General features: G+C 37.3%; 1 protein-coding gene across 1 annotated transcript in view; it reads right to left on the bottom strand.

The window, feature by feature from the left end:
- LATS1 (large tumor suppressor kinase 1) overlaps positions 1-20,356 on the bottom strand; it is a 47,489-nt gene that overhangs the window by 22,203 nt on the left and 4,930 nt on the right. Inside the window, exons 2-4 of the mRNA XM_082474498.1 lie at positions 11,407-11,880; positions 6,965-7,112; positions 246-1,759 (exon numbers count right to left, since the gene is read on the bottom strand). Of these exons, the coding sequence (XP_082330624.1) occupies positions 246-1,759; positions 6,965-7,112; positions 11,407-11,748 (2,004 nt within the window). The 5' untranslated portion in view covers positions 11,749-11,880. The remainder of the gene's footprint in view (positions 1-245; positions 1,760-6,964; positions 7,113-11,406; positions 11,881-20,356) is intronic.

The raw sequence follows: 20,356 nt of genomic DNA, 5'->3' as shown, positions 1-20,356 counted from the left end.
TTAGGAGATTGGGATTGACATATACACACTACTATATATTAAACAGATAACTAATAAGGACCTACTGTATAGCACAGAACTCTACTCAATATTCTGTAATGGCCTATATGGGAAAAGAATCTAAAAAAGAGTGGATATATGTATATGTATAACTGACTCACTTTGCTGTACACCTGAAACTAACACAACATTGTAAATCAACTATACTCCAATAAAAATAAGAAGTTTTTAAAAAGAGGTTTTACCCGCATCATTTCGTTCTCTAATTGTTTTTTACGATGTAGACGCTGCTGATGAGATTTGAGTACATTTTCTACATGTTGCTCCATAAAGAATTTAAATGCCTGAGGAGAATAACTTTGGATACGAGATTCCCTTCGCTCTTCATCTTTCTTGTTTTTCCTAACGGTGATAGGTGAAGTGGTAATCTGTTTCTTTTCTTTATCTCCATTATCAACATTTTCATAACTTTTCTCACTCTCATCTTCCTTGGGCAAGCTCGGCTGTTCCTCTTTGCTAGATTTATTGATTGATTCATATGGAGGAACAGATGGGTTTTGGTGTAGCAGATGTTTGGGATAAGGTGGTGGTGGACCTTGATAGTTTGGAGCTTCAGCAACAGGCGGCATAACGGTCATATTTGAAGTGGTACCCTCAGAAAAAGGACCAGGTTGAACAGTTTGAATTGGCTGTGGTATCCAAGAAGGGTGTGTAGGTGCTAAAGCAGTCTGCAGCTCTGGTTTCAATACACGTATACTTTTCACAGGCTGTTGAATGGGAGCTGGTGTAATAGCAGTGACTGTTGTAGCCGAAGGCTGAGAATTAGCAGAATGACTTGTTCTATTTCCTAATGGGTTATTAAAAGAATTTGACCTCACTGGTATGTTAGGTTGCCATGTAGGGATTTCATGTCCACTGCTCGGGGATGACTGGGCAGGAGCAGAAGATGACTGAGGCCAAGTTGTTTGCAGTCCAGGTACATTAATGTTATAAAGTTCCATGTTATGACTATTTCTGTTTGGCACCATCATAGATTGAGGAATATTCCCATTTGTGTATGATGAAGGAGCAGCAGGTCCTCCTGTTTGTAAAGCAGAAGGGCTTTGTCCGTTAGCTGGGGTCAGAGGATATGGAGGGGGTGGCTGCCGATTCACAGCGCCAGCAGGGACAACATTTTGGTGTATCATAAAATCAGTCTGGCCACTACCATTCTGAATTCCAGGTCTCCCTGGTGGAAAGTTAAATTTGTTAGCACTCTGCATGATGATTGGTTGCCTGCCAACAGGAACAGAATTAATGCCTCTCTGTCCCTGATTAGGAGGATTCATTGGGGACGTGTTAAGAGGTGGTGGAGGATAGCCCTCCTGCCAGGCTCCAGGTGGAACAGGAGAGATGCGGGAGATTACGTATTCCATGTTCCCAGAATAGCGCTTTGTTTGAGAGTTTGGTTCCCATGATGGGGGAGGTGGAGTTGTACCTCTTGGCGGGGGAGTCTGGCCTCTTGGAGGTGGTGGAGGAGTGACACTCCTGACTTGAGGAGGTGGGGGGGGGTTCACTCTCTGTCCGTTGCTAGGGTGAGCTTGAGTAAATGCTGTTATACCAGATCCTGACAAAGGTCTTCCTACATCTGTCTGTGAGTTGGGACTTTCAGAACGATAGGCCACACTTTCTCCTAGTGGTGGGCCATGTCTCTGAGGAACTAAGGATTCTTTAGAACCTTTCCAGCTTTGTTTGCGGTTAACTGATTGTTGCACACTCCCTATGGGAATAAAACAAAAACAAACAAAAAAAAACATGTTTTTTTAACCTCTTACTTTCGAAAAATTTAGCTTGGAATTCTAACACTACTAAACGATAATTCTCTTTCAAGAATCACAAAAATCAAATTTGAGTATGTGCTTTTATTTTACCTTTTAAAGTTTTATTTATTTTTGACTAGGTAACACATTCTCATAGCTCAAAATTCAAGCGGTACAAAAGGACACCCACCCCGTCCCTTAGGCAACCAATGTCACTGAAGGTAACCAATGTCATCAGTAAGATACTTTAGGAATACACAGGTAAATAGTACTAGAAAAGGGAAAGGGAACCCTCCTACACTGTTGGTGGGAATGTAAATTGGTGCAGCCACTGTGGAGAACAGTATGGAGGTTCATCAAAAAAACTAAAAATAGAGTTGCCATATGATCCAGCAACCCCACTCCTGGGCATATATCTAGACAAAACTATAATTTGAAAAGATACATGCATCCCTATGTTCACAGCAGCACTATTTACAATAGCCAAGACATGGAAACAACCTAAATGTCCACTGACAGATGAATGGATAAAGAAGATGTGGTATATATATATATTTTTATATATATATATATATATATATAATACACACACACACACACACACACACAAATAGAATATTACTCAGCCATAAAGAAGAATGAAATAATGCCATTAGTGGCTACATGGATGCGACCACAGATTATCATACTAAGTGAAGTAAGTCAGAAAAAGAAAGATAAATACCATATGATATCACTTATATGTGGAACCTAAAATATGACACAAATTAACTTACCTAAAAAACAGAAACAGACTCAGACATAAAGGACAGATCTGTGGTTGCCAAGGGTGGGTGGGCGGGGGGAGGCGGGGAAGGCTTGGATTGGGAGGTTGGGATGAGCAGACGCAAACTATTATATACAGAATGGATAAAAAACAAGGTCCTACTGTAGAGCACAGGGAACTCATATTCAGTATCCTGTAATAAACCATAATGGAAAAGAATATGTATATGCATAACTGTATCACTTTGTTGTACATCAGAAACTAACACTGTAAATCAACTACACTTAAATTAAAAAAAAAAGTATACCTCCTATATATGCTATTGTGCCTGGGTCTTTTCATTAAAAAAATTGAAGATTCTGTAGTAGTACATAAAGTGTTTCTTTACCTTTAAAAAATGTTATTACAGTTTTTCACTGTATGGATGTACCCAAATTTACTTAATCAGTTTCCCTAGTGATGGCTGATAAGGTTGTTTCCAGTCTTTTGTTTTACCCCTCCCCCACAAAAAGCAATGAAGAATTTTGTACAGATACCATTTCATATATAATGTTAAGTAGACAAATTATTAGAAATGGCATTATTGAGCCAAAGGATGTGTCCATTTGTAATTTTGATAGATACAACACTAATTTTAAATACATTTCAGTATGGCTTTTAAAACAAGAAAAGGCAGTAGGGGATAACTAGCTGAACACTAAATAAGGTAGAGATTTTACAAAGTCTCTATTTAATGGAATTTCCAAATAAATTAAACAGGCAAGAAAACATATGATACCAAAAAAAATGAAGTATTTAAAATAGTCTGGTCACTAAGAAAAGTATAATACATTTAAAAAATATATATAAAATACATTCGTATAAGATACGATACATATAAATAATACATTCCAGAAGGATTAAACATTTAAATGTTAAAGATGAAACCACACAAGTACTAGGAGAAAACCAGTGAACATTCGATAATATTGGGGTACCTCTTTATACCTCCTGGGAAGGTCTTCCCAAGTATGACAAAGGTAGAGAACATACAGTAATAGACTGATAGATTTAAATACATAAAACACTTAGCACCATTCAAAACAAAACAAGAAGCACCCACAAATTTGAAAGTTCAACATCATCCTGGGAGAAAATACATTTAATAACACATGAAAAAAACTTGGTAAATATTCAGAATGTACAGTTTAACATTCTATTGCATCTAGGCTGGGCAGCATCTTGGGTCTATGACTTCAGGGAAAGTCATCACTCTGGGCAAGCTAGACAAGTCCTCTGACCACAGGCTCAGTCTCACCTTCCTCGGATAGTCAGCTGAGGCCAAATGCACGAAGTCACTCTTCCAGCTTTTACCAGTTAAGACGAAATCTCTGCAACTCTCAAGTATACTGCCATGCCTACTGCTCTGCACCTCCCATAAAGTTCTCTGTGTTCTTCCACTTCCTAAACCCTCCCACTGTTGCCCTCTAGACATGCTCTGTTCTATAACTAGCAAATGCTTCTCGATCACTAACCTCTGCTCCAAGCTTTCCCCCCATGTCCTTAAAGCTGGTTATCGTCTGCTGACATTACTTTCCTTTCAGTCCTGTGTAATCAAGGTTTTCTTTAAAAATAAACTGGGCTAAAAGGTGGAACTCCACTTCTTTGCTCTCCATTTGTGTTTCTAGATCATTGTTATTTCTGCAAACTGTTTTTAAAAAGCCAGTTCTTTGGAAGCTCATGCTATCTGTGGGAGGCCACATTCATTCCTCTAATGGTCACCCAATGAACACCTACTTGCTCGCCCTCATTCACCCATAACTTTGGCATTCTACCCTAAGCCCTGACAACATTCTATAACTTCAACATCCACATGGACGAACCATCCATCACCCTGGTTCCGGGTTCAATCCCTGGTCAGGGAACTAGGATCCCACAAGCCGCGCGGTGTGGCAAAAAAAAAAAAAGAAGCGAAAACTGGATAAGAATTTTGAAGTACCAAGTTAGAATCCTGAACAAGTTCTGCAAAATAATGGGACATCCTCACTTGGATAACCCAATGAACCTAACTAAACCTTATGTCTAAAACCAGACTTATGATCTTTCTCCACCAAATCCTGTCCTCCCTTAGCGTTCCCTTTCATAATGTGAGGTATCACCATCCATTTTTATACACCAAAAGCCTAAGAGTCATCCCACTCCATTATCACCCACCATATGCAATCTACTGCCATGTCCTTGTCAATTTTACTCCTCCTATCTCTTTCTTATTTCATTCAATTTTCTCCACCACCATCTCCCTAGTCCAAATTACCTTCATTTCCTGTGAATTGTATTTCTTATCAAGTCTATCCAGACACCCTCCTTTGCTCTCTCTAATCCGTTCTCATCCATTGCAGCTATCTTTCTGAAACACAAAGTTAATCAAGTCATTACCCTGCTTGAAATGTTTCCATAACTTCCTGCTGCTCTTAGGATAAAATCAATAGACAGTCCTGCATAGTCAGGCCCCTATGCACTTCTCCATTCATATCTTATACTCTTGTTTTCAGCGTTCTAGCCACTTTCATTTCTTCGAATGTGACATCAAAACCTGCCAAACAAGCCATGCATAGGAACACGCTTCCTCATGAAACCCATCCCCATTAACCCTTGTCTTTCTTCAGATATCAGCTCTAGTATCAGTTTCACAGGAAGGTTTTCTCTGATCTCCTTGATCAGGTCAAAAATCCCTCTATTATATAAGTACATAGTACCACATAACTGTCCCCTCTTCATTCACACTTACATAGTTGTAATTCTACATGTATTTGTGTATCTGAGCTCCCTTACTAGAATCTCAACTCCACAAAAGGGCAAGAACTTTATATCCAATGCCAAGCAAAGGGCCTGAAATAGTGGTTGATCAAGAAAAATTTGCTGAATGAAAATATGAAAAAATTAGGCCTCTTACAAATCAATTGAAAAAGACAAATACAAGATTAAGAACGAATTAAAATGTCAATTTAAAAATAATCAATAAACAAATGTTTAAAAGCTCACCAGTGATCAAAGAAATGTGAATGTAAAATTATCGTATTTTCACAACCATTAAATATACAAAAAGGATAATACCTAGGATTTACAAATATAGGCATTCTCATATTAAACTGATTGGGACAAAATAAGTTGGTAACACCTTTCTGGTCAGCAATACAGGCATACCTCGGATGGAGATGGTTGTGGATTGGGTTCCAGACCAGTGCAGTAAGGTGAATATTGCAATAAGGTAAGTCATGTGAATTTTTTGGTTTCTCAGTGCAGATAAAAGTTATGTTTATGTTTTATATATATATGTATATATGCACATATATATACTATCGTCTAATAAGTGGGCAATAGCATTATATCTAAAAAACAATGTACATACCTTATTAAAAAATACTTTATTGCTAAAACAATGCTAACCATCATCTGAGCCTTCAGCAAGTCATAATCTTTACTGGTGGAGGGTTTGAAATATTTTGATAATTATCAAAATATGACACAGAGACATGAAGTGAGCAAATGCTGTTTGAAAAATGGCACCGACAGACTTGCTTGACGCAGGATTGCCACAAACCTTCAATTTGTAAGAACTGAAATATCTGCAAAGTGCAATAAAGTGAAGCACAATAATATGAGGTATGCCTATGAGAAAAACGTTTTGCAAGTCTTTGAAAATTTACTTTTACCAAATCATCAGGAATGTACAAAGATTTAGGTACAAGGGAATTTACTGCAGTGCTGTCCATAATGGCAAAAAAAAAAAAAAGAAAAAAAAAGGAAACAAGGCAAATGTCAAAAAATGAGACTGGTTAAATAACATATGTGATAAGTCTACCTTACTGTAGCTAAGTATTCTGTAGGCCATTTAATAACAAGGAAAGTTATACATGGTATACTAAGTGAATAAAGTAGGTTTTAGTATGACCCCATTTTTTGCTTAATCAATAAGAATCTAAATACGCACATATAAACCCACTCCAGTTTTTGACTGAGAAACAAAACATACCAAAATCTTGTGGATATTAATAGCGGTGTTTTCTTTTCGCTTATTTACTTTCTAAATATTCTATGATGAACATGTTTTACAATTAGATTATATACATAAAAAAGGAATAGTCTGAGTTATATTTATGGTTAAAAAGAAAAATATTTCAGTTGCATTATAAGCAATCAAGCAGTTCTCAACCTAGACTGCTGTTTATCAGAATTACCTACGGAACTTTAGGGCCCCATCTGCAAATTCATTTTGGTGTAACACTATAATGTTATTTTTCTAGCTTGAGGCTTTCACTTACCGTGATGCTTTTAACAATTTCTAAGACAAAACATTTTATATACTGAAATATTTTTAAGTATTATAAAACAAGAGACTAGGAAAACTTTGATTAATCACCTGGCTTTACGTTGGCATTAAGAGGCCTGGCAGCTGCTGCAGCCATCTGTTCCCGTCGAGGATCTTGGTAACTCATTTTACTAATGAATTCAATTGCAGCTTCGATACTTCTGTTATTAGTTTTCTGAAGAGCTTGTATAACCATATCCTGGTATGAAGTTTAAAAACAGAAATAAAATTTAAATCTTATAATTAGTAAGAAGGAAACAACACTATAACTTCCATTGGAGAAATTCATAATTTTGAAGAACAAGGCCCCAAGCCAAAATATTAATGTCCTGTTTGTAAAACTACTTTGGGGGGAAGGGCAAGATAAGGGTAGGGGATTAAGAGGTACAAACTACTATGTATAAAATAAATAAGCTACAAGGATATACTGTACAGCACAGTAAAACAATAAAAATCCATATAATCTCAAATTACTAAAGAAAACAAACCCTCAAATCCTTCAAATGTTTCTTTAATATTTTCACCTTTATGTAATGTATTACTGTTTTCTTCTAGGGTTTTTTCCCAGATACAATCGTAACAACATGCTTCTGAATTTCTCATTCTTAATTTCATTCTTATATAAACAAACAGAGACTATCAGATTATTAAAAAGGTATCAATCAACATACTGAAAACCACTCTTTCGTACTGTTAAAGTATTTTATTAAGCATCTTTATCATTGTGTTTACTAGTAAAAGAGCTATGTAGTTCTGGTTCCTACCTTCTTAGAGTTTACATTTTCAGAGAATTTTATTTATGAGGACACAAATATAGGACAAATGGTAGAGGAAAAACACTCAGACTTTATATGATTATTTGATGAAGACTTTAGGAGGCTACATGGTATGATAGAAAAAACACGGAGTTTGGAATCGAATGGAACCAAAGAGGTTGAGTTCCGGCAGCCCTGCATTACTATGCTTTGTCTGTCATGCTTAGAAGCAAAAATACACTCCAGTGATTGGAGATTTATGTGCCCCACTTTAGAACTGTGTGAACTCTGGTAACGTATTTAACATTTCAGAGCTCAGTTTCTTCATCTGTAATACACTCAGAGTCGATGTGAGGATTAATCAAGGAAACGTGTAAAAGCACGGAGCCTGGAGCTCAGAAACGGGTTGTCCTCCTGCTCTGTTCCGTGTCCTTCATTTTATATGTAAACATAAATTATACACTAACATGCAAAAAGTATACTGACACACATTTTTCAAGAGGGAGGCAGCTTCTTACTTGCCCTAGAGGATTTAGTATTTCAAACAATATTTTTAAATGAGAAATGGCTTAATAAGACTAACGGGTGACCAGGCTATTGATAGATGATCCTCTTACTCAAAATGACTGGTGATGACTGAGGCCAAGCAAAAAAAGGCTGCGGCAGAGACTTGTTGCCTACTCAAGACCTAGTCTCCTTTTTTTAGAAAAAGTTACTAGTATTTTTTTGAAAGAAGTTTTCCTTATAGCTACAGCGGCCACATGAAAATTCTGACCAATGAGACAAAAACCAAGGATTTCTGGAAGAATGTTGCTATCCCTGATTCCTGTACCCTGTTTCCTAGACAATAGATATGACACCTGTGCTAGAGCATGTTGCCATCAAGAAGGAAAATTCAAGAGATTCGTTAAGAGTTGTAGTTTGATATTTTTAAGAGACTGAACCGATGCTAGCTATATAAACTGAGTCACTATTTTGTTTAAAGCATGATTATTTGGATTTTCATTAAAAGCAACCAAACTCAATCCTTAACTGATAAAAAGGTACAGTGTGGTCACATTTTATGCCAATCAGACTTTGCAAATTTGTAGTGAGATACAAAGGATTAGTAAGTCTCACTTTATGTGCAAATTTAAAATAATACAAATCATCCAAATTACAATTCACCAGGGAGCGCTTAACTTTAAAAGCGGTTAAAGCAAGTGAACTGTACTGCACTTACGCTACTACCACACGGCAGTGCTATCTCAGCTGGGAAGAAAACTGACACCCACCGTTCCTTTTCAACACTGTAGGAACCATATCGTTAAATGCACTAGAAGTTCAGCCTGTGATTTTGGTGGTGATTATGCTGGCTTTTATTTTTTAATTTTATTGCTATATGTTAAAATATCTTTTACACCGGTAACAATATCAACCAAGGGTTCCTTAAGTGGGGGTCTTGGCGCCAGTGTGAAAAAGAGCACCCTTAAATCAGTAACTTTGGAATAGAAGTCCTATGTGCTCAGAACACGTTACCATGCTTTTGTTCTTCACGCTTAGAAACAAAAATACACCCCAGGGATTACAGCTTTATGTGCCCCAAGAACGCATCAATCCTTAATTTTTAACGTTTAGTCCTACGAGGAAATTAATCTTGAAATATTTAAGGTTTTAATTCTATAGAGTACCAGAAACATTCTCAAAAAATTGCAACTGCCGTGAACTTGGCATACTTAAAGGAATAGATTAGAGTTTATGAAATGATAAAAATAATGAAGTGAAAGGAATTCCCTGGTGGTCCAGTGGTTAGGACTGTGCGCTTCCACTGCCGAGGACCCGGGTTCAATCCCTGGTCAGGGAACTAAAATCCCATAAGCTGCGTGGTGTGGCAAAAAAAAAAAAAAAAAAAGCAAAAACTAGATAAGAATTTTGAAGTACCAAGTTAGGATCTTAAACAAATTCTGCAACATAATGGGAAGCTACCAGAATGAGTGATTCAGGAGGTAGAAGAAGTAAATTGCCATATTCTTTATATCACCGTGAGTATAAATAATACCATTCCTTCGTTATTTGGATAAATGAGGATTGATAAATGTCTAAATGCTTTTAGTAAAGCAACCTCGCTTAAGGGGCTATTAATGTCATAAGGTAAACAATTTTGAAATGTGTGATTGCAGTAAAGCTAACATATCTTTGTAATGCAAAGCAATTATTGTTATTATTGCCAACAGATAAAGAACAGGGCACTGACCAATGTCTTACACTTCTTAAAACTGTTTACATTAGAAAAAATTTTTAAGTTCCTTAAAGGTATAGACCATCTTTGGTATGATTCCCTATCCTGACTGACGGGTTCACACACAGTAAGAGCTCCATAAATACATATTTACTGATGTGATTTATCTGACATACACATTACCACTTAAGGGCCTTTACAGCCATGTGATTTTCTAAACTCCCTTTCCCTAGCAGTATGTAAGAGGAAAGAATAAGACCAATGATTCAGCCTTCTCTTTATTCTTTGCCTTTTGGCTAAAGGATTAGGAAGAAAGTACTCTAAGAGACTCTCCATTCAAGCCATTTCCTTAATCCTCCAACTACTAACCAGGAAAACATCCCAGGATCTCTCCTCCTCCCCCACCCCCATATATTTTCTGGTGCAAATCCAATACATTTAGAACACTTAAATATAAAATTAATAAGAAATAATATTAATCAAGTGAAGAGAATGGGCCAGAAAGAATACTTTTTTTTCTTCCTAGTTTAGTTATAAATTTCCCTTTTCAAATCCATTACTATAATGCATACTTCGGTTCTCATTTTTAAAATTAAATACAGAGATATCTGAAACCATGGTCACTAAAATATTAACAAGGTGAAGGAATTTTAAGGGTAGTTATTTTTGTGTAGTGGAGCTAATTTTTAGTTTCTTCCTTACACGGTTTAATTTTTAACTGGGAATAGATATTACTTTTATAGTAAGGAAAAAAGTTACTATCATTTTGAAAGAAAATGTAATCAATGCTTGATTATTCACATTTAGTTACAATTTCCATGGCCAATTTTTACCTAAAATGATTTCTGCTATCTAAAATATTCATCTAAACTATGTAATCATGGAAAATAAATTTTATTAGTAACCTAAGCAAAATGGATATGATTAAATAATAAACAGACTATGAAAACCTTCAAAATGAGTTCTAAAAGTAAATATTAAAGACTTAGCATAATTGACATGAACTGAAATTTCACCAAAAAAACTTGAAATTCTTGGAGACTGATCAACAAGTAAATTTTTAGTTTTTGTGAAGTTAAGCTTTGAGTCTGAGAGGTCTGTGAGCGCAAGTGCTGAATGATGTCTCTGGCCCTCTTCCTTCTCTGTAGTATAAGCTTAAACTTCATCCCCTTAGGGCCCTTATTTCTACAACAGCCACTCGGCTCACCAGGGAAACTACCGCACACAGACAGATGTCCTTGCCCTGCCCTCACTTGTGGCTTCCCTCACCTGCACTTCCACTCTGACTTCATGACTTGACTTTTTAAATCTCAGAACCACAGAGAAAGCTAAAGAAATAATAACTATTTTGTTTTAATAATTAATGAAACTGTAAACAACATTCTTTGCTGATAGAATATACAAATTTCTATACATGGTTAAATTCTCTCAAAGGAAACATCTGGGCGGGAGGTCACCTAAAAAGTGCTATGTAGCGTAAGGTAAGAAAAATCCTTTCTTTTGTTTTTAAAAATTCTTACCTCATCAAATCCAGCAGCTTGCAAGTCTTGAAGCATTTGTGGATTAACTTCTGAAGTACTTCGACTTGTTTCATTTGCAAATGGTTGTAGAGAGTTTCGGATTTCGAGCAAGGCTTTATGGTGCATCCCGAACTTGGGTGGATTCCTGACTTGTCGCGGATCTTCAGCTGACATTTTACTCAGGTTATGCTCGGCCTTAGCAGCATCGGAGGGTTTGGATAAATTCCTAAGGGATTCCCGAATTTCCTGCAGCATTTGTCGGCTGCTGCCAGTGTAGTTACTGGCAGGAAAGGTCTTAGGCCTCATTTGTCTATATCCTTCTGGCTTTTCACTCCTCTTCATGAAAACATCTATATATATAACTCACACAAAAGACTTCTTTAAGAGCTACTTGATAGATTCAGAGCTTTCCCTTGAGCAAAACTGAAAAAGATCCTTTGTAGAAGTCCCCAGGAATGTTAAAATTTTTACGATCTAAATAAAAGAAAAAATAAACAAAGCTATAAAGTGACTGATAAAGCAGTACCATGTATAGTAGTCAGACACCCCCTTAATCGCGGGGTATACCTTCTAAGACCACCAGTGGATGCCTGAAACCTCGGATAGTACCCAACCCTATATATACAGTAGACCCCTGAACAACATGGGTTTGAACTGCATGGGTCTATTTATATGTGGATTTTTTTCAACAAATAGTTGAAAAAACGGTACAACGCGACCTGGAGGTTGGTTGAACCCGAGGATGCAGAACGGAAGGCTGACTGTAAAGTTATCTCCGCCAGTTTTCGACTGCACAGAGGGCTGGCACTCCAACCCCCAAATTGTTCTAGGGTCAACTGTACTATGTCTTTTCCTTTACATACATATTTATGACAAAGTTTAATTTATTAATTAGGCACAGTAAAAGATTAGCAACTAACTAATAATAAAATAGAACAATTATGGGAATTCGCTGGCAGTCCAGTGGTTAGAACTCCATACTCTCACTGCCAAGGGCCCCGAGTTCAATCCCTGGTCAGGGAACTAAGATCCCACAAGCCTTGCGGCCAAAAGAAAAAGAAAAAAAGAACAATTATAACCACATACTGTAATAAAAGTTATGTGAACATAATTTCTCTCTCAAAATATCTTACTGTATAAATGTAATGCTTTTTCCATCTTAATTAAGCACTTATCATATACTGTGGCCGTAACTTTTACAGTTTGAGGTGTGACAGCAAAACTAGCACAAATTTCTTTTTCCTTCTACACAATTTCATGTATAGAAGATTCGTTCTTACCGTAGATCTTAAAACCTTGGCACACTATTTTTTTTTCTTATTAAATCAAGAACTTTCACCCTTTCACTTTAAGGAAGCACCTTACGGCCTCTCTTTGGCATATCCGAATTGCCAGCATCACTACTCTTGTGCCTCGGGGCCATTATTAAGTAAAACATGAGCTGCTTGAACACAAGCACTGCAATATCATGACAGTCAATCTGATAACCCAGGCGGCTGCTGAGTGACTAATGAGAGGGATACACTGGACAAAGGGATGACTTACTTCCTCGGTGGGATGGAGCCAGATGGCATAAGATTTCATCCATGCTACTCAGAACGATACACAACTTAAAACTTGTGAATTATTTCTGGAATTTTCCATTTAATATTTTCAGACCACAAGTAACCATGGGTAACTGAAACCTTGGAAGGCAAAACCACGGATAAGGGAAGACTACTGTATTAGGGGGAAAAAACTCCACTGATTTATAAGTTAAAAGACTTAGGGTTATAGTTCTGGCTCCATTAAGGATTACTGTATAGTCAGGACATGCTAGTTGTGCCTATTTCCTAATCTACAAAATTACCTCAAGTACTGGTTATGACGATAAAAAATAATTTTAAGAGTGCTTTAGTAAGCATATAAAGTACAGCTGACCCTTGAACAACACGGGGGTTTGGGGCACCGACCCACCACACAGTGGAAAATCTGGGTGTAACTTATAATCGGTCCTCTGTACCCTCAGTTCCAGGTCTGTGGATCCTGTGGTACAGTAGTATTTACTATTCAAAAATCCACGTATAAATGGACCCGCACAGTTCAAACCCGCGATGTTCAAGGGTCAACCGTATATACAAATGTAAGGGATTTCTAGTGAACAATACAATGGGTAACCTCCCATTATTATCTTCATCTAGTGGCTACAATTTTAGGTTTTACTACCAGACTTCAAGTATACGATTGCTTTAAAAGAAAGGGAACTGCCGCTTTAAAAAGGTTTTAAAATCACTAGTCCAGAAGATACCTTTATGCTTCAAAAACAGATGCTTGGATTTATTTCCCAAACTGTGGACCGGGACTCTAGAGACAGTAAGCTTATTAACAACAGGGTGAGGAAAGCACCTCTAAGGACTTGTCTAATTCGTTACTTAATGCATGAATGGCTTCTACAATGCACTGGAGCAACAGTCACCTAAAATCTACTTAAATATCCCCACTGACAGGGAAATCACTAACTCAAGAAAGCCATTCCATTTGTGATCTGCAACAACTGTTAGAAATGTTCTATGTGGAACACCATGAAATCTCACTCAGTGCATATTCAGAGCCTGTTACAGGCTGGTGCTAAACAACTTTGTCTGCATTCTTACCAATCATCATGTAATGTGACTGGTGATTACACTTAATGAGACTAGAAATAGGTGATAATTAGCAATGTTTCCTATCCCCATGGTTCCAGTTACAAACTGTTTCACCCACTCTCTGAACCTCAGTTTTCTCAGCTACAAAGGAGAGACAATAAACCTGTGTTACCTCCTCAAAAACCCTTTCCCTGGTTACCTAATTATTCTGTTTTATTTTCTTGTTAATACTTACCACTATCTAAAATTATCTTACTTGTTTACTTGTTGTCAACCTCCCCTCACTGAAATAAAAGCTCCATAAAAGTACAGGACCTTATTTGTCTCATAAACACTGTCTACCACCTATATCAGAGCCTGGCACATACTGAGTGCTCGATAAGTATACATGTTAAACAAATGAAATAAACAGGTCTCCTAAACATCCCAGTTCCTTTAACTGTTCTCCAATTCTTGTCATTCTTGTCATGCTCTTCTGGACACACTCTAGTTTGTAAAAATCCTACTGGTGCTAGAAAAGCACAGCACTTGTAATGAAAAAACAAACAAAAAATATTCAAGTATTTGTTCTGTTAATTATTAGCAATGTGAACTTGGGCATTTAATTCTCTCAAAAATTGCCTCCTGAGGCATAAAATGGTTAGAGTAAGAAGGTTTACCTTATGGCTTGAACAAGGATTAAGAGGAACAACCCAATACAACTAAAGGAATATACACACAAATGTTTAAAAATGTAGAATGCTCCTGGCAATACCATCTATAAGAGCAAATATAGACGTCATCAATCTAGATGCTCATCAGTAATTGTGTATTTATAGTACATCTATATAACGTGATGAAGCAGATGTTAAAAAGACTGATGCAGTTCATGAACAGATACCCATAATATTCTTTAATATTCTTAAGCAAAAAAGGCAAATTTCAAAACACTTTGTATAAAATAAAAGCCAATTTCTATTCTAAAATTAGATTACTGTGATGGAGAACCTAATATATAGCAAAGGGAACTCTACTCAATGCTCTGTGGTGACCTAAATGTAAAGGAAATCTAAAAAAGAGTGGATATGTGTATACGTATGACTGATTCACTTGGCTGTACAGAAACTAACACAAACGTTGTAAAGCAACTATACTCCAATAAAAATTAAAAAAAAAAGAAAAAGAACAGGAGGGCTGCATCCGCCCCAAAGGCAATGCAGCCCAGGATAAGAGCCAGGTCAGTTTCAAAAAAAGATTATCATGATGGTTGTACAGCTCTGTAAACATACAAAAAAAAACCAAAAAAACCCACTGAATTACGCACTTTAAATGAGCAAACTTTATGGTATATAAATTGTATTATACAGCTGTTAAAAATAAACCTTTTTTATTTTTAAAAATTATATTTATGGATATTAATTACATATATACACATACATGAATATTTGCAGAACGCCTGAGACAGGATGAAGTCCTGAAGCAGACCACTAGAGGCACAGTTTCCTGATGACTTCACCTCAATAATCAGTACTTTTGTGGTACAATTGCTAAATTAGTTATGAATCAATCAAATTCTACTGGACAAGCAGCCCACATTTCTCCATTTTGTAAAAACAAAAATAATGAACTTTGTCACTGTTATGTCTGTCTACAACATGACCCAATCTACTGATAATTATTTCATAAATGAAATTCGGACTGATACATCTTGTGCTTTTATGAAGAAAGCTGGTCTCTAATGATAAGCATTTTTTCCCCTAAGCCTTCCCAGAATATTAATAGCTTACTAATGAACTTTTCTAGGTTTAACACTTAGCTCACCAGTCTAAAGTTGCAGAATCAACTCTCTACCCTTTCTAAAAGGGAAGATATTTTCCGCTTCCAGTTCTAGAACCTATCATTTCTCCATCATCAAGGATTAACAACAGTGGTTGTGCAATGTCACATGTCAGTTCTCTCAGTATCTGGTTTGCATTTAATTTATAGCATCTAGGCAATCCTTTAATATCTCACTTATTTTGGGTTTCAACTCCAAGTTAGCCATCATTTTTTTTTGGGGGGCCGGGCAGTGTGGCATAAGGGATCTTAGTCCCCCGATCGAACCTGCGCCCCCTGCAGTGGAAGTGCAGAGTCTTAGCCACTGGACCACCAGGGAAGTCCCTAGCCATCATTTTATTTATTTTTCTTTTAATTTTTAAATTTTTAAAAAATTTATTTGTTTATTTATTTATTTTTGGCTGCTCTGGGTCTTCGTTGCTGCGTGCGGGCTCTCTCTAGTTGCAGTGAGCAGGGGCTACTCTTTGTTGCAGTGCACGTGCTTCTCATTGTGGTGGCTTCTCTTGTTGCGGAGCATGGGCTCTAGGCGCACGGGCTTCAGTAGTTGTGGCACGAGGGCTTCAGTAGTTGTGGCTCGGGCTCTAGAGTGCAGGCTCAGTAGTTGTGGTGCACGGGCTTAGTTGCTCCGCGGCACGTGGGATCTTCCCGGACCAGGGCTCGAACCTGTGTCCCCTGCATTGGCAGGCAGATTCTTAACCGCTGCGCCACCAGGGAAGCCCCCTAGCCATCATTTTATTATTATATTATTTTACCACTTCCAAGATCATTCTCCTTGATAGAGAAGAAAAACCAAAGTAAGCATAGTTTTGCTTCTCTCTGTCAAGATACTACATTTGTTTTCCATCCCCCTAAAACAGAAACTGGTAAACAGCAGGCAGTGCAAAAATATCTGTTAAACTAATAAATGTAGGTGACTTATTCCTTCTTCTTACTCTTAAGAAAATATAATCTTGTTTTTTTTCTAATTATAAAAAGATGGACCTTACTGAAAAATTCAAATATTATGTAATTATGTAAAGTAGAAGTCCCTCATAAGTCCCTCCTTCAACAGAGAGAAAATCACTGTAGTAGGATGAATAATGACATCCCAAAAGATTACCACTTCCAAATCCCTGGAATCTGAAAATGTTATCTTATTTGGAAAAAGGGACTTTGCAGATGTCATTAAGGAATTTGAAATGGGGAGATTATCAACAAGTATCCAGTTGAGCAGTACATGCATGAGAGGCGGGGGAGATTTCATACACAGAATAGGAGGAGGCAATGTGACCATGGAGGCAGAGACTAGAGGGTGCAGCCAGAAGCTAAGGAATGCTGGCAGCCAAAAGAAAGATGGAAATGGCAAGGAACTGCCTTTCTCCTAGAACCTCCTAAGGGAGAGTGAGTGGCCTCGCCAACAACGATTTTGGGCCAGTGATACTGATTTTAGAATTCTAGCCTCCAGAACTGTATGAGAATACATTTATGTTGTTTTAAGCCTTCAATTTTGTAGTAATTTGTTACATAAGGCACAAAAAACTAATACAATCACTATTAATACTGCATATTCTAACATACATTACTCTTAATCAAAATGGGATCATAACACACAAAATATGATGTCATTCTTTTACATTATCATGTGACTTTACAAGAAGAGAATGTCATGTTGACCAAACTTATCTGACCAAAGAACTTTTTCCCCCAGAGCATTTTATGAGATTCATGCTCTATGTAATATACTTTAGAGAATGCTGGACCAGCGAGATTCACTCTAGTCCTATATTCTATAACTCTGTACTTTGACTAACATTCCTAACATCCAAGTGAGTGCACAATGGGCACAGAAATGACTGAGTTCTGGGATACGTGTAATAATGTGTTTTAGGTTTAAATAAATGATTAGTTTACACTTAGCTCTTTCATATACACGTAGAAATACTTGTGAATAATATATGATGCCTGGTATTTCAAAATAATTTGGTTTGTGATGAAGTGGCTGGAGATTTGGATGAGGCAAAAGTGATAAACTGATGATTGTTGTAGCCGGGTGATGGGTACATGAGAGTTCACTGTACTATTCCCTTTACTTCTGTGTATGCTTGAGTTTTCCAAAACCAAAAGTGAAAAAATAAAGAAAAGGAAGTGACTATAGCGCTCTGTATCTTGGAATGGTTCTGCTACAAATTATTTATTTATTTATTTTTACATCTTTATTGGAATATAATTGCTTTACAATGTTGTGTTAGTTTCTGCTGTATAACAAAGTGAATCAGCTGTATGTATACATATATCTCCATATCCCCTCCCTCTTGAGCCTCCCTCCCACCCTCCCTATCCCACCCCTCCAGGGGGATACAAAGCACCAAGCTGATCTCCCTGTGCTATGCAGCTGCTTCCCACTAGCTACCTATTTTACATTTGGTAGTGTATATATGTCAATGCTACTCTCTTACTTTGTCCCAGCTTCCCCTCCCCACTTTACAAATTTTTCTTATTCAAATACAAAGTACACTAAAACACACAGGATTTCTTTAAAGAAACCATTACTTCTATGTAACAATATTGTTTCAACATTAGCTTTTCAAGGGAAATAACAGAAACATTATGCTTAAATGTTCATTTCAATTGTAATATGATCTGCATCACCTGATTTCAGAAATGGTGAAATGGAGGAAATGTGGCATGTCTATCCAATTGCTTTTGACTAATACCTGTGGCAGAGACTACACTAACATACTGCCCTCTATTTCCCAGCTAGTTGCCAAAGCCCCGCTAGTAGGTATCTGTAATGTGTGTCCATTCTGGGACAAGGCAGTTAAAAGCCACTGCGCTTCTCCATCTGTCACTTTCCTGCTTCAATGACAATCCAGGTCACATTTTGAGATGGTAACTTCACATTATAGGGGACTGTGGGTCCCTAAGCCAATGGATGGCTTACTAACCACCCCCATTGGGCTGTGTGTGAGCAAGATAAGAAATCTCTGTTGTGTTAAGTCATTGATATTTTGGGATTTGTTACCACAAAACAGCCTAATATTATCGTGGCAATAAAGACCATCAAAACAAGCAGAGTCTATTTATTCAGAGCTTGCTATTGGAAGGGAGTTGGCCACCGTCATTCGTGTTTAGCAGAGACTCAAAGGCAGGCAGGGAAGCAGAAAAAGACTTCAGGTATGCTCTAATTGTAGGCTGCTGCCATGAGGAAGCTGGAGGCCAGCTAACTAGAAGTGGGACATCCTATGTGATTGTTTTGGGAAGCATATTTGGTTTTCTCTGGTTGGTCCTGAGAGAAGCTGGCATCTACTGACCAAGACGTGACTGTTTGGGACTATTGCTACTAAGACTGTGGGTCAGAGTTCTACTTTCATATATGATCTAGCCATTGTCTATTTGTATACGTAGTCTCTCATTACCCTAATACAGAAATTGGTACCTAGAAGTGAGGTGCCGCTATAACATAAACCTAATATGGTATTGGCCAAGAGGTCAGGTTGAGGGCTTCAAGGCAACTGATACTGGAAGCTGGAAAAATGGAGAACCATGTTTCACAGTGGCAAAATATTTGATAAAGTGGTTTGCCTGTTATAACTTACAAGGTAACAAAGAGCCCACTGAACTTGTAGTTCTATGACAAGAGTTTAGAAAAGAGAATCTTAGAAGTATATGCTGGCTGCTATTGGCTATTTGGCAAAGCAATATAAATAAATGACAAGGTCATGAAAAAAAGCAGCTTATTTGCAAACAAAAATAGAAAGGGACAGAAAGGGTTCAGAAATTTAAAGTCTTGCAGAACTGGAAAAGCAGCTTGCTTTTAGACCCCAACATGAAGAGATAGGATTAAAAGATTCTGAGCACAGGTGCCCACTGAAACCTCTTGGCTGATTAAAGTACCTCAGTGGTTTAAAACAACAACAAAAACCAACATTAAGGGTATGGCCTTCCCTCAAATAACCAACTGAGAAGCAAAATGGGAGTTTTCAAATCTTTGGATGAGGTTACTAACACGTGAACTTTGGTTATGGTTACTGACACATGCAACTGACTGGAATTATACACATCAGAAGCTTTCTAAATTGAGGAAACTGTCTGTCAAAAAAATTTTTTTTTGAAAAACCACTCAAGCTCAAACTAAAAAACCCTTCAACTATTCAAAATTTAAAACCCTTGGGCTCTCAACTTCTATGAGCAGTAACTTAGTCAAGAAAGATTTGCACCTTCCAAAGAGGGACTATTCCCCCAAAGCTGACACTTCATAGGTGACCAAGGATGATAAAGGAAAAAGGACTCCCAGGAGGTTCTTGGAGAGCAAAGGCCAACAGTTAACAAAAAACAATGGATGAGGAGTTCCTCCCAGATAATTGAATCAAGGTCCAGTCAAGGAATCTCCCCTTCCTCCAGCGCTGGTTGCTTTCACAACATCTGCCTATGGTGGTTTAAAAATTATTTTATCAGCAATTGCTATTTCCCATTCTTCTCCTTTTCTAACAGTAGTGCTTATTATGCCCTCCTGTCCCTGTTTTACTATTGTG

The sequence above is a fragment of the Balaenoptera physalus genome (genome assembly GCF_965194825.1).
Source record: "Balaenoptera physalus genome assembly, chromosome: 9".
Taxonomy (NCBI): domain Eukaryota; kingdom Metazoa; phylum Chordata; class Mammalia; order Artiodactyla; family Balaenopteridae; genus Balaenoptera; species Balaenoptera physalus.
The sequence above is the reverse complement of the archived record's forward strand: the minus strand, read 5'-3'. Positions and strand labels throughout refer to the sequence as shown.